At 43.6% G+C, this 11331-nt stretch overlaps 1 protein-coding gene across 1 annotated transcript; it reads right to left on the reverse strand.

The window, feature by feature from the left end:
• Positions 1-1258: 1258 nt before the first annotated feature.
• mmd2a (monocyte to macrophage differentiation-associated 2a) lies at positions 1259-10660 on the reverse strand. Its single transcript, XM_012850383.3, has 7 exons — positions 10314-10660; positions 4754-4835; positions 3961-4121; positions 3306-3380; positions 2827-2928; positions 2654-2723; positions 1259-1748 (listed from the first exon to the last, which is right to left on the reverse strand). The coding sequence occupies exons 1-7, from the start codon at positions 10340-10342 to the stop codon at positions 1548-1550; spliced, it is 720 nt and encodes a 239-aa protein (XP_012705837.2). The 5' UTR covers positions 10343-10660; the 3' UTR covers positions 1259-1547.
• Positions 10661-11331: the final 671 nt, after the last annotated feature.

An 11331-nucleotide genomic window follows, 5' to 3' on the forward strand; every position in this document is an offset into this window, starting at 1 on the left:
GTAAACAAACACAACCCAACTGAGCAAAGAGCCCATTTTAAACAGGATTTTTAGGCACTTTGTAACCAGCGGCCTGTTGCAAAGAGGCTAATTGCTTCGATTTCTTTAGTCGGAGCTAATAAACGGCAAAGTTGGAGAGATGGAAAATAACATTTTAGCTCAGATTTGGTGACTCCCAAAGAGCCGTTATCCTAAAACTGGGCATAGAGCTCGAGTTCAGCTAAAGGATGATGTATCGTGGTGTCTGTCTGTCTTTGTGTTACGGCTCATCTGCTATCGATCGCTTTGTTTTTTTTTTAAAGCCTGATGCTTCTCCCTTGTCTTCAACACGGCAAAATATGCTGTCAGTACTTGAACTGAACAAAAACAATGAGCGGGCAGCAGGCCGGGATCTTCGTTTAGCTTTAGAGTCGGTTGTGAGGAAATTTCCTTATCTCACACTGCAGCCGTGCCCAGTATGCACACTTATTTTAATAATTCTGTCCAGTAACGGTTCTTTGCAAAAATCACTTAAACTTGTTAATATTTTCTCATGTTACAACCATAAACTTCAATGTAGTTTAACGGGATTTTAAGTGATATGATTGTGACGTGGAAGAAAAGGCATTTATGGGTTTTAAACCCCTTTTACCAGTGAAAATCTGAAAAGTTTGGGGAGCATTTATTTATCCAACCCTCCTCAGTCCACCATCTGTACATCAACTCTGACCAGCTTCTCTGTGCCTGCTAAAGAACAGCACCACCCCCACAGCATAATGCTGCCACCACCGTGTTTTACGTAGGGGTATCAGAGTAAACGAGGCGAAGGATCGTTATTCTTCCACTTCACAGTTATGCACAATTCTTGTGTCGGGTTATCACATTAAACTACAGTAAAATGAATTGATGTTGGTGGTTGTAACGTGATGTGAACAATTTCCATGGGGTATGAACACTTTTGCCACCATAAACTGTCAATTATTGTACTGGAAATATTTCAGTATGTTTAACAGCAACAACAACAAAAAAACTCACATTTGTTTGATCAATGTTTGGAGTTTTTTTTTTTTTTTTTTTGTTACATAAGAATTTCTTTTAATCCAGCTGACTGTATTACCTCCAAGACTTGTATTTAAAATATGCAGACTGCTGTCGCAATCTCCTTCTCTTTCTATGGTTCTGCAGGATCTGAATGCTTCAGACCTTAAAACATCTCAAGTGACCAAAACCAAATAAAGCCTTATCAGTCCTCAAGATTGAGAATCAATAACAATTCCTAACAATGTGCTTAATTAGGGCTTTAACAGCAGGATTACAATTATTTATCGGTGTAAGGTCCCTTAAAGATAGATGTTGTACATTTATCATACTTTACTGGCTTTGATTAGGTGTTTGGTCCCTAAAATGGTCTTTCGTCAGCATCAACCCGGCATGTGTCACCAACCTTGATGTCACGAAGAAGAACCACTGTGGTCCATTTAAGTGCGACCTCTTAGTAGGCGTCTAGGGCGTTTCCAATCAGTAGCTTTCAGCATTTAGAGTCCATAATGTCGGGCGGAAGCAGCCCGTCACCTCGAGATCTGCAGCTGGGGTCCCACGACGTACAGGTACCTCCAGATGGCGTAATAATGAATGCCCGCTCCGACCGCCACGAAAAGATGCCAGATGGCGTGGGCGAACGGGATGAGTCCGTCGCTCTTAAAGAAGACCACGCCCACCGCGTAGAAGACGCCCCCCAGAGCCAGCTCACGCACGCCGCCGTGGTCCACCTGAGACAGAGCAGGAGACGTGTCAGTGAAGAAGGTGTGGGGCACCTTTCACAGCGGGGACATTTAAACATTACAGAAAGAGACGAGATGGTGGAATGCAAATTTAGAAGAAAAAATATTAAAGTGAACTGATAAGTAATATTTAGCCTACAAAAAACTACAGTAAACGGGAATATCTCAGGTTTTCAGGGAGTTTGTTCCAGAGCTAAGGAGCATAGAAACTAAATCCTGCCTACACTGTTTGTGGTTCTCATCCCCACTCACTAAAACGGTCTCTGATTACTAGAGAAGAATTAAGTGTCCAATCTGTCAAAATTGTAATATCTAAACTGCATTGAATATTTACTTTTTTATATGTTTCTCCAGTTTGCCAATCTTATTCCCAAGGACAGAGCATCTGTTGATGCCACAAATGTGACCTAAATGGCAGCAGGGCGAAACACCACCAGTGATATCTGTTACAACCTCCTTGCTCCATTTTCAGCAACGTTTCAAATAAACGCAAAAGCTGCTTTTGCAAAGTCTTTTAATCTTTTCTAAAAAAAAACATGATCAGATTTAAAGATTGAGCCGTTCAGCTTGGGACCTTTAAACTCAAAGCGACGAGACAGGGAGGAGATTTTAGGAGAGCCGATTCAACATCCAGGGCCTTAGCGTGCGCACATTAGGACCTACCAATGAGGTCTAACCTCCACTATTCAGAAGAGAAGGAGTTTAATGCGCAACGTCTGCATTTGTTACACTAGCAGTAATATTAAAGCGAGACGATGTGCTCGGAGGAAATATGCTTAAAACAAAGTTCTCAGCTTGACTCTATAGAGACCGTTTGGCTCAATCACAATGGAAGGAAGTGCTATTTATAAGCTAAAAAAGACAACAATTAGATCTTGCTTTTTACTGCTCACCATGGACAGAATGACCAAAGCAGGAACAGCCCCCATCGTCACGTAGCCCAGCAGCTCTACCAGTTTGTACCTGCAGAACAACATGTTTCATCTGAACACACGAGGGCTGGAGCTGGTGTTTCAGTCAACTCGTTTAGACAAAGAGTCAAAACTCACGACGGACTCTTTCTTACCTCTCGTGGAAAAAAAAGACGTACATGGACCCTATGCAGGCCATGACCCAAATCAGCCAGCGCATGTGGTACGTCCAAGGTCCCAGCTCCCTCAGCATCAACCTGAGGATGGATAGATAGATAGATAGATAGATAGATAGATAGATAGATAGATAGATAGATAGATAGATAGATAGATAGATAGATAGATAGATAGATAGATAGATAGATAGATAGATAGATAGATAGATAGATAGATAGATTGGTTTTATTAGTAAATCAGAACCAATTTAGCCTGGCACCACAGAGTCATCAGCCAGTACGCAGTGATCAACCTGTCAACCTGCAGCACTGAGATCAAGCTGCATCAAGACAGAAGAAGACGTAAACTATCTGAAACCTTCAGAGATTCAGTTGTGTGGCCCACAAACTAATCAGATAAGACTGCGTGTGATTTTATTTATTGATTTTTTATAGAACCATAAAGTAACGTGACCCACCAGGGAGAATAGGAGGCGGCGATGAAGAAGTAGATGGCCATCCGGTCACACATGTGGAAACGTTCCTCCACCTTCCTATAAAGTAACGCACAAAGATCACTCAAGCATTTGTACTTTGGGTGGATATTAAAATTAACTGATTTTGTATTTGCTACAAGTTAAAAAAAACATGTTGAAAACCAAGTGACGGTTAATACAGCTGTTTTCCATTGTTTGTGCAGGTGACCAGTTAAATGCTAATTATGAAAAAGTTAAAAGAGTTAGAAACTAAAGTAATCACTCCCTTAATAACGGACTCCACTTTTTACAACAATTTACTAGATTATGTAGAGATACCTGTTACAAATAAATAGATTTGCATTTGTTCAACTATGCAAAAATCTAAATGGCAGCATTAATTAGTAATGCTTAACTAATGGCAAACACTACTAAACCACTGGAAAGTCTTTCCTATGATAAATATTAACTTTTTCTCCCTCTGTCAGCAGTCTTCCATTGCCCTTGCAGACGACTAGCCTCCAGCTTTAATTTTGCCAATATTTGACCAGATTGCTTCCCAGTATTGTTCTCCTACTGTCAAGGTGATATTCGGGCACTTTTAGTGACTTGGAAATGTAGAAGAACTGCTGAGCTGCGCAGACATGCAAGCACCCACCGGAGATGGCTGATCTTCCAGGCAGCGGTGTGGAAGAGCGTCGAGGTGAGGAAGAGGCCGGTGAGACCACTCCCATAGAGCAAGGCAGCGACTCGGTGCCATTTGTCCCCAGACAGGAAGTAAAGCACAGACCCACCCAGCATGCTGGGAAGAATCCAGAGCTATAAAAGATCAAAATGTCATAAATCATCATTGAATTTAACTCAGAGAGCTTCAAGTTTTCTTCTTTTTAATTCTTTAACAGGAGGATGAACAGAACAGAAATTATTTATTTAATTGCTATATATATATATATATATATATATATATATATATATATATATATATATATATATATAAAGTAACGCTAACATGCCTGTCCTCGGCTGTTAAAGGTAAACCATTGGGACTGAATGGAGGCTGAGGCGTTTTTTTTTTTTTAAAGAGGAAGAGCTGAGAGATGTGTAGGCGTAAGTGGCCTTTGCGGCAGGTGTGAACATGCTTAAGGTTCATACGTTGCGGCTGGAGATAAAATCTCCGAAGCCTAAACACGTCTCAGCCTTCATAGCCACATATTCCCATGTTTCCTCCCATGTCTGCATCCGTCTGTTTCATCCAGTCTCTGTGAGGCTGCAGGGATTACGGCAGATTAAATGAAACTCACAGATTATTGCCTCCTGTCACACAGCCAAAAAAATAAATAAAATATCCTCTTTATTCTGCATCATTTACCAGAGTCTCTACATCTATTCAGATACTTTCTCTCACACACACACACACACACACACACACACACACACGGTGGTTGCCTTACCGCGTGTGTTGCACAGTTGGCTGCATGTTCGTACTCAGTGGGCTGGTATCTCTTATTGGCCGGCACCCTGCAGTTCATGTACCTGAACGTGAAGGCAGAGGGGAGAGAAAGCGTGAGCAGGCATTTAGAGGCCGGCCGGCTTTATCCGTCTCTTTACTGGTTCCAGAAAAAAGAAAAAAAAGAGCTTGAGTAATGACATCAGGTGGTACATTGGTGCAAGCGATACGGCCATTCTTGGAGGAGCTGCAGCTCTCCACGACCCGTTGTCTGAGTTTTAGTTTCTTCCACAAAATCCAACCATTCTCCTTTAAGACTCGTAAAATAATGTCGGGCGCCTCAACGACAGAGTCTTTTAGGTGGGCATGCAGCTGAGGCTCAAACAAAACATTAACCTTCCCCTTGTGTGTTTTTTCTTCTGCTTGGCCTGCTCCTAAGTGCGCTTTCTGGCTGAACCATTAAACCAAGCAGCAATAAGAGGTAGGTACGCGTGATAATGAGCCCGTGGCCTACATACGTAGTCAGAAAGCGCTGTGGAGGCACCTGTGGCCCCCGCGCGAGACGGGCTGCTCTCACGTCACTGTGTTTGTCTGTGAGAGTGTAAAACGTGGTTTCATAACATCTCCAGATGCGCCCCACACACACACACACACACATACACACACACACCAATAAGCTGGGATGGAGGGATTTACTCCTGATTAAAAAAGAATGCACAACAAAGGCGCTCACATAGAAACATATGCACACAGCGGCTCTCATAAGTGTACACGTCCATGTTAAAATGCCAAGTTTCTGTGATTATAAATCATTTCTTTTTTTTTCCCTTTCCTTTTTTTTTACACATTTAGTTTCACATGTCCTGAGCGAGGAACAAAAACATTTATCGGGGGAAAATAGGTATGAAAAATAACAACCTGCAATAACCTTGCTGCTTATCTTGTTCTAGGACCTTTTGGGTTTCTTGACCTTACAGCTGCCATCTGTTATGGGGAATCTGAGTCACTGTAAACAAAGTTCAGCTGTTTGAGTAGGATTTACCTGATGTTAGCTCATTTTCAACCTTTGGCTAAAAGCAGATTTCCCAAAAAAAAGGGTTAGATAGGATCCAAGGGATCAAACCGTGCAAAGGGATCAGTCAGGAGAAGACTGAATCGAGAACATTGATTTATTTATACCCCCTGGCACAATGAAGGTAGTCACCAATAACTGGGACAAAAAAAAATGGGACATTTCTCTAAAAACGGATTAAAACACAAGACTGGAACTGGGCAGGGAGATTGTGTTTCGTGTTGATTGTGTTTTAAGGGTGACAAAAAAAAATCGCTATTCTCCGTAATTCTGGACTATGGAGCAGGGCCAGGACTGGCTAAACTCTTCCAAAACCTTGTGGGAGAAAGTCTTAGGCTCTGATGGGATCCGACCGAAACTTCTGGGCCATGATGACATTACATATGTTTGCCGCAAAAACAAAGGAGCACAACAACTGCATGGTGGTGGCAGCATCATGCTCAGGGGACGCTTTTCTTCTGGTGGACCAGAGGTTTGTTCCAAGGTGGATTATGTTTCACCTCCTCCGCCCACGCTGGTAAAGAACAACCCAGACGTGGCGCCTTTTGCTAGCCTCGTGAGACCATCCTGATCTCGCGAGCTTTCAAGGTTTCACTCGCAGATCAGTCTGGCTACTCTCCGTTAAAGAAAATTTGGAGCCGTTCACCAAACGAACGTCCAATCAGCGTTGGCTTTGAGGCGGGTTGAGGTGTGACGCAACGAGAAGCGCGACAGTTCAGTCTAAAGAACATGGCGGCTTCAGCCGATGAAACTAGCGTTAGCGTGGCTATCCAGCAAGTTTTATCGGAATTACAGAGTATTTCTTCACTGAAGGAAGAGCAAAACACTGCTCTGGAGGCTTTTCTCAGAGGAAAAGATGTTTTTGCTCTTCTCCCGACTGGTTTCGGCAAGAGCTTGTGGTTGTGTTTTCGTCGTCGCTGTTAGTACGTCATATGCTTCGTTGATCTGATTGGTTTATTTGGCCCGTCTATCACCAACATAGGCCAATCAGCTAACCAGTATTTTCGCCCCTTCCCAAAATTATTTCAACGGAAGGTTTCCAGATGGATATGCGGAGCAAATCTATCTGGCGGAGTCAGGTTAGCCTTTTGCAGTAAGCCTGCAGACTCATAGAGGATGTGTGTGGAGGAGCGTCAAACACGCGCCTCAGTAATTTTAATGCTGAGCAGCTTCTAACAGTCATGGAGGGGGGGATTTCTGTTTGGTCGCCATCGCTAAAACTTTAAAGTTTGGACGACAGCTGTGTTAACTGTTTCGCAAAAGGGTGGGGAAGACGTGTCAATCCAACGAGAGCAGGGGTGAACGCATTTTTCAAGAGGTGCCTCCTGCTCCTGCTGAGGTGGAGATGACGGACACCGAGCGGATCCCAGTTTCTTTAATAAGGTCAAAGCAGTCGAGAGAAACTGTAATTCAGGGTCGTCGGTCTTTCGTTAGAATTGTTTGTGATGATCCAAAATATGCAAATGCGATAAATTTAACGGAGCCTTATGGTTGGGACGTTTGAAATTACGCGGCCGCGGTTGTAAAGCGTGACGCTGAGCTGCTTGTCAGCCGGGCCAATGTCACGCTGGGACGGATTGATTTATCGGATCGTTTGCATGTGGCTTTAGCTGGGCTGCATTCAAACAGGAAACGGTTTAGATCAGGAGCGTATACAGTAACAATTAGGCATCATCCGTCCTTCACGCCTACCCTCTCCACCACAGAACAGCTCTGTTTGTGGAGGTGCGTCTATCTGTTATGGGTCTAGTCAGTGGATGTGGGCATCAGGGTTCTGAAAGGACGGATCTCTTTATCACCTCAGCGCCCTTACTCTCCTGTAAGTCCGTCTGTGTCTGTTTGTATTCAACACAGTGTGATCTAAACTGGCTCGTCCTGCTTTATTGCCTCGCTGGACTTTCTTTCTCAATTACATAACATGAAGACAGAACCAGCAGAACTCCCAACACTGAAACCGTGGAATAAACTCAACGCTTTTACTGTCAAACTTTGGAGGGGAGGATACAGAAACAATTAGTGAGATAACGTCCGAGGTTTTGAGGAGCTGCCACCGCCCTCCGTCTCTTCAGGCCGTGCCAAGAACACACAACAAGAGAGCGGTATTTTCCTCAGCACTGTTGCTGTGTTGTGGCTTTATGTGGCGCTCTGCTGTCCTCTAATCAGTTATGACAGACCTCTGAGTGTGTGTGTGTGTGTGAGAGAGAGTGTGTGTAATCAACTGGAAAAAAGGGGGGGGGCTGATCTGAGAGGATGGCAGCGTAATCTGTCTTCTATTCAGATTCTCCCTTTCCACAAAACACTTGATTCTTCTTCTTTGACCAGACGGGCTTCACATGCTGGCTAAACGCTCCCACGTGTTTGTGTGCGGGACGCCAGCTCTCACCTCACGGAGAGAGCCCGTTGCGCCACATAGCGCGCATGAATAGGATCAGCTGTACGTAATAATGTAAGGATCAGAGCCTCTGGGTTTCCAGTGTGTGCCGTGGCAGGAATCCGCGCGCGCGTGTAACTCCAAGGCTATTCCTTTCACTGCAGAGATCAAGTTAATCTCCCTCTGGGAGTCCAACTCTGGTTCTCACGATTATAGCCAGCTCCCAGTCCAACACGAGTACAAGCGCCCGCTGACACACCACGAACGTCCTGGGGCAGGACTGCGCCTGACACACTGTGACCTGGTGTCACAAACTCTGCGGCACCGCACTATGACCCGCATCGGGGGACTAAGAAACAGATTTGCAGCCCTAACACCTTTTTTGTGTTTGATAGATCAACACAAAGTAGGAGATAGTTGTGACGGAAGAAAAAGAATACAGTTTTTTATTTTTTTTTTTTCCCAGCCATCTTTGATGTATACCCCTAAACAAAACCCGGGGCAACATCTTACCTTGATGAAGAGCCTAATCAGTCTACCTGCATGTGGGTAGTTTAATTTTAGTGGCTTTTCTCGGAAAACTCTGGCAAACAAACATCATAAAGCAGGGCCGGATTATCCATAAGGGCCAGTGGGCCAGTGCCCAGGGGCACCAACCATGGGGGGGCACCACATGACACACGCTTTAAAAATATATTTTTCAGAAATTGTTATATTATTTACTTGAAATTGTTTAAAGACCATGCATTATTCGTTTTGTGAACACTGATGTCAAAATAATAATAAATGATAAATAAAGATTTTTTTATTTCAACATTTTAAAATGAGATATTTGAATATTGCTCACTGCTCATATGCCTACATGTAGTTGTGTAAGTTAGTAAATAGTAAATTACATTACAGAAATCCCCTTGATTATGTCTGATGTTTTTGACCGGAGGACAGCACGGGTAAGGGGGGGGGGGGGGGGGGGGGGGCTTTGAGGTATAGTGCCCAGGGGCACCACATTGTCTTAATACGGGCCTGCATAAAGACCAGGGAACACATCAGGGTTAAAGTTATGCAGAAGTTTAAAGTAAGGTTTGGGTGCACAATAATTTCCCGAGCTTGGAGCTTCTTAAGGAGAACCTTTCAATCCAAAAACCCAGAATAAACAGAACATGGCACAGCTGCTGACCTACCAGGACGTTTAAACTGACAGGCCCAGCAAAGAGGGCATTAATCAGAGCAGCACGCAGCTCTGGATCGACTTTATGTGGCAAGATACTGCACATCACCCAGAACTGGTGGTGACAGCATTATGCTGTGGGAATGTTTTTCTCCAGCAGGGACAGCGATACAGAGCAATCCTGAAAAAAATAGTTCAGGTCTGCGACTGCCGTTCAGGTTGTACGTGTGAGACGGGGCAACGGAATGACATGGTGGAGATATCTTCATGTGTAACAATGGCCTAGTTATAGTCCATGCCTAAAATTTGAATATTGATGTTTACAGATTGTTTACATCGAATTTGACTGATCTATATGTTTTGTTTTTGGGTTGTTGCTTTTTTTTTTCTTTTTTTTTTAAGTAATGTGGCCCAACCTCTCTGCGAAAGACTTTCAGTAGATGCAGCCAGAGGTGGTTTCAGAAAGTATTGACTGAAGGGAGCAGAGTGTTAATCCACGCAACGTTTTCTTCCTGTTTTTATTATTATTATTATTATTATTATTATTATTATTATTAATAATAATAATAATAATAATAATAATAATAATAATAATAATAATAATAATAATAATAATAATAAATATGATGAAAATCTTGTGTTGTTCCAACATTATGGCCTTTAGTGTTGGTCTACACATCAAAGCCAGGTAAAATTTAATGAGGCTCGTAGTTTCTATATTACAAAAACAAAAGTTTCAAAAAAAGTACGACGGTACCGAAAGAAAGACTAAAGTTTGAAACGATTGCTCGCGCACACGCACGCGCGCCTTCACTAATCTAGAACATCACTCTTGTCCTCGCGCTGGTGAGTCAGTGCGCCTGGATGCACAACATCTGTCGCTGTGAGAGATTCTGGTTTCAGTATGAGCACAAACCTTTTTTTTTTCTTTTTTTTTATTCAGACATGATTACCTCCCAAATTTTGTCTTCTTGAAGTCCATCTCGCGCGCAGGCCAAGCGGGCGCGTGCGTCGGTGCGCTCTCGCTCTCAAACCAGCACCCACCGTGGTCTCCTCCTCCTCCTCCGACTACGGATTCCCCATGCCGGATGTCCCACCGCCGTGCGTGCGGAGATGATATTAATAAAACGGCGCACACTCATAGGTCCAGCAGAGAAACCCGACCTGCGGGATGGGACGGCTAGAGCCGAGGCGCTGAGACTTCCTCCAAACGGAGAGGCATCCCGACACGAGCACGGAGAGAGCGAGGCGCTGCGAGGGGGAAAACTGCGCGGAGTTTGGTTTCGACTCCCGGACTTGTTGGCAGGATGTTCCCCGGAACTGGGCTTGTGAGCCCTCCCCTCCCCTCCTCTTTCTCCTCTCCTGGTGATAACGCATCAGCAGCGAGCAGCTCCTCCTCGCTGCGCTGCACATTGCCCGCATGTGAACAGAGAGCCTGGTGGGACATTAACGCAACACATCCAGACGGGTTCTGTTATGCAAACACATGGCAACAGCTTAAAGATACTATCCAGTGCTTTTGTGGCTTCTTTTCACTATCACATGTACACTAACAATAAAACTGTACCTGGGTAATGAAACGTGGATTTCCACTACAATTTTTCACAAAATCTTACATAAAAAAGTCTAGCCCTGCTTTGCACGGATCTAAGCCAATGACGTCACAGTAGGCGCAAGAATCGGTTACCAGTTACCTTTAGTAAATGCAAAGAGACAAAATACAGACATGTTTGAAGAAGTTTGAATAAAGAGGGAAACTTGGAGCAAAGCATTTACTAGATTTTTTGGTATATCTCCTCAACAACTGAATCAGAGGTTGCAGGATTCTTGTGCAGATCCGTTCCCTCCATAATATTTTGACTGCTAGACCATAAAGGTCTGAAAGTATATATTTGGACAAAAAAGTTCGGGTCTTAATAAAATTTTTAAAAAATCGTCCTTTTTCAAAATTTTAGGACAAAAAACATTGGA

The sequence above is a fragment of the Fundulus heteroclitus genome, chromosome 16, assembly GCF_011125445.2.
Source record: "Fundulus heteroclitus isolate FHET01 chromosome 16, MU-UCD_Fhet_4.1, whole genome shotgun sequence".
NCBI lineage: Eukaryota > Metazoa > Chordata > Actinopteri > Cyprinodontiformes > Fundulidae > Fundulus > Fundulus heteroclitus.

Excerpts from the sequence above, each read along its gene's own strand:
- mmd2a (XM_012850383.3), bottom strand. The coding sequence starts at position 10,342 with ATGGACTTCAAGAAGACAAAATTTGGGAG. Across the intron at positions 4,836-10,313 it reads AAGAAGACAAAATTTGGGAG|GTACATGAACTGCAGGGTGC; the intron begins GTAATCATGTCT and ends CTTCACGTTCAG. Across the intron at positions 1,749-2,653 it reads CTTTGGTCATTCTGTCCATG|GTGGACCACGGCGGCGTGCG; the intron begins GTGAGCAGTAAA and ends GCTCTGTCTCAG.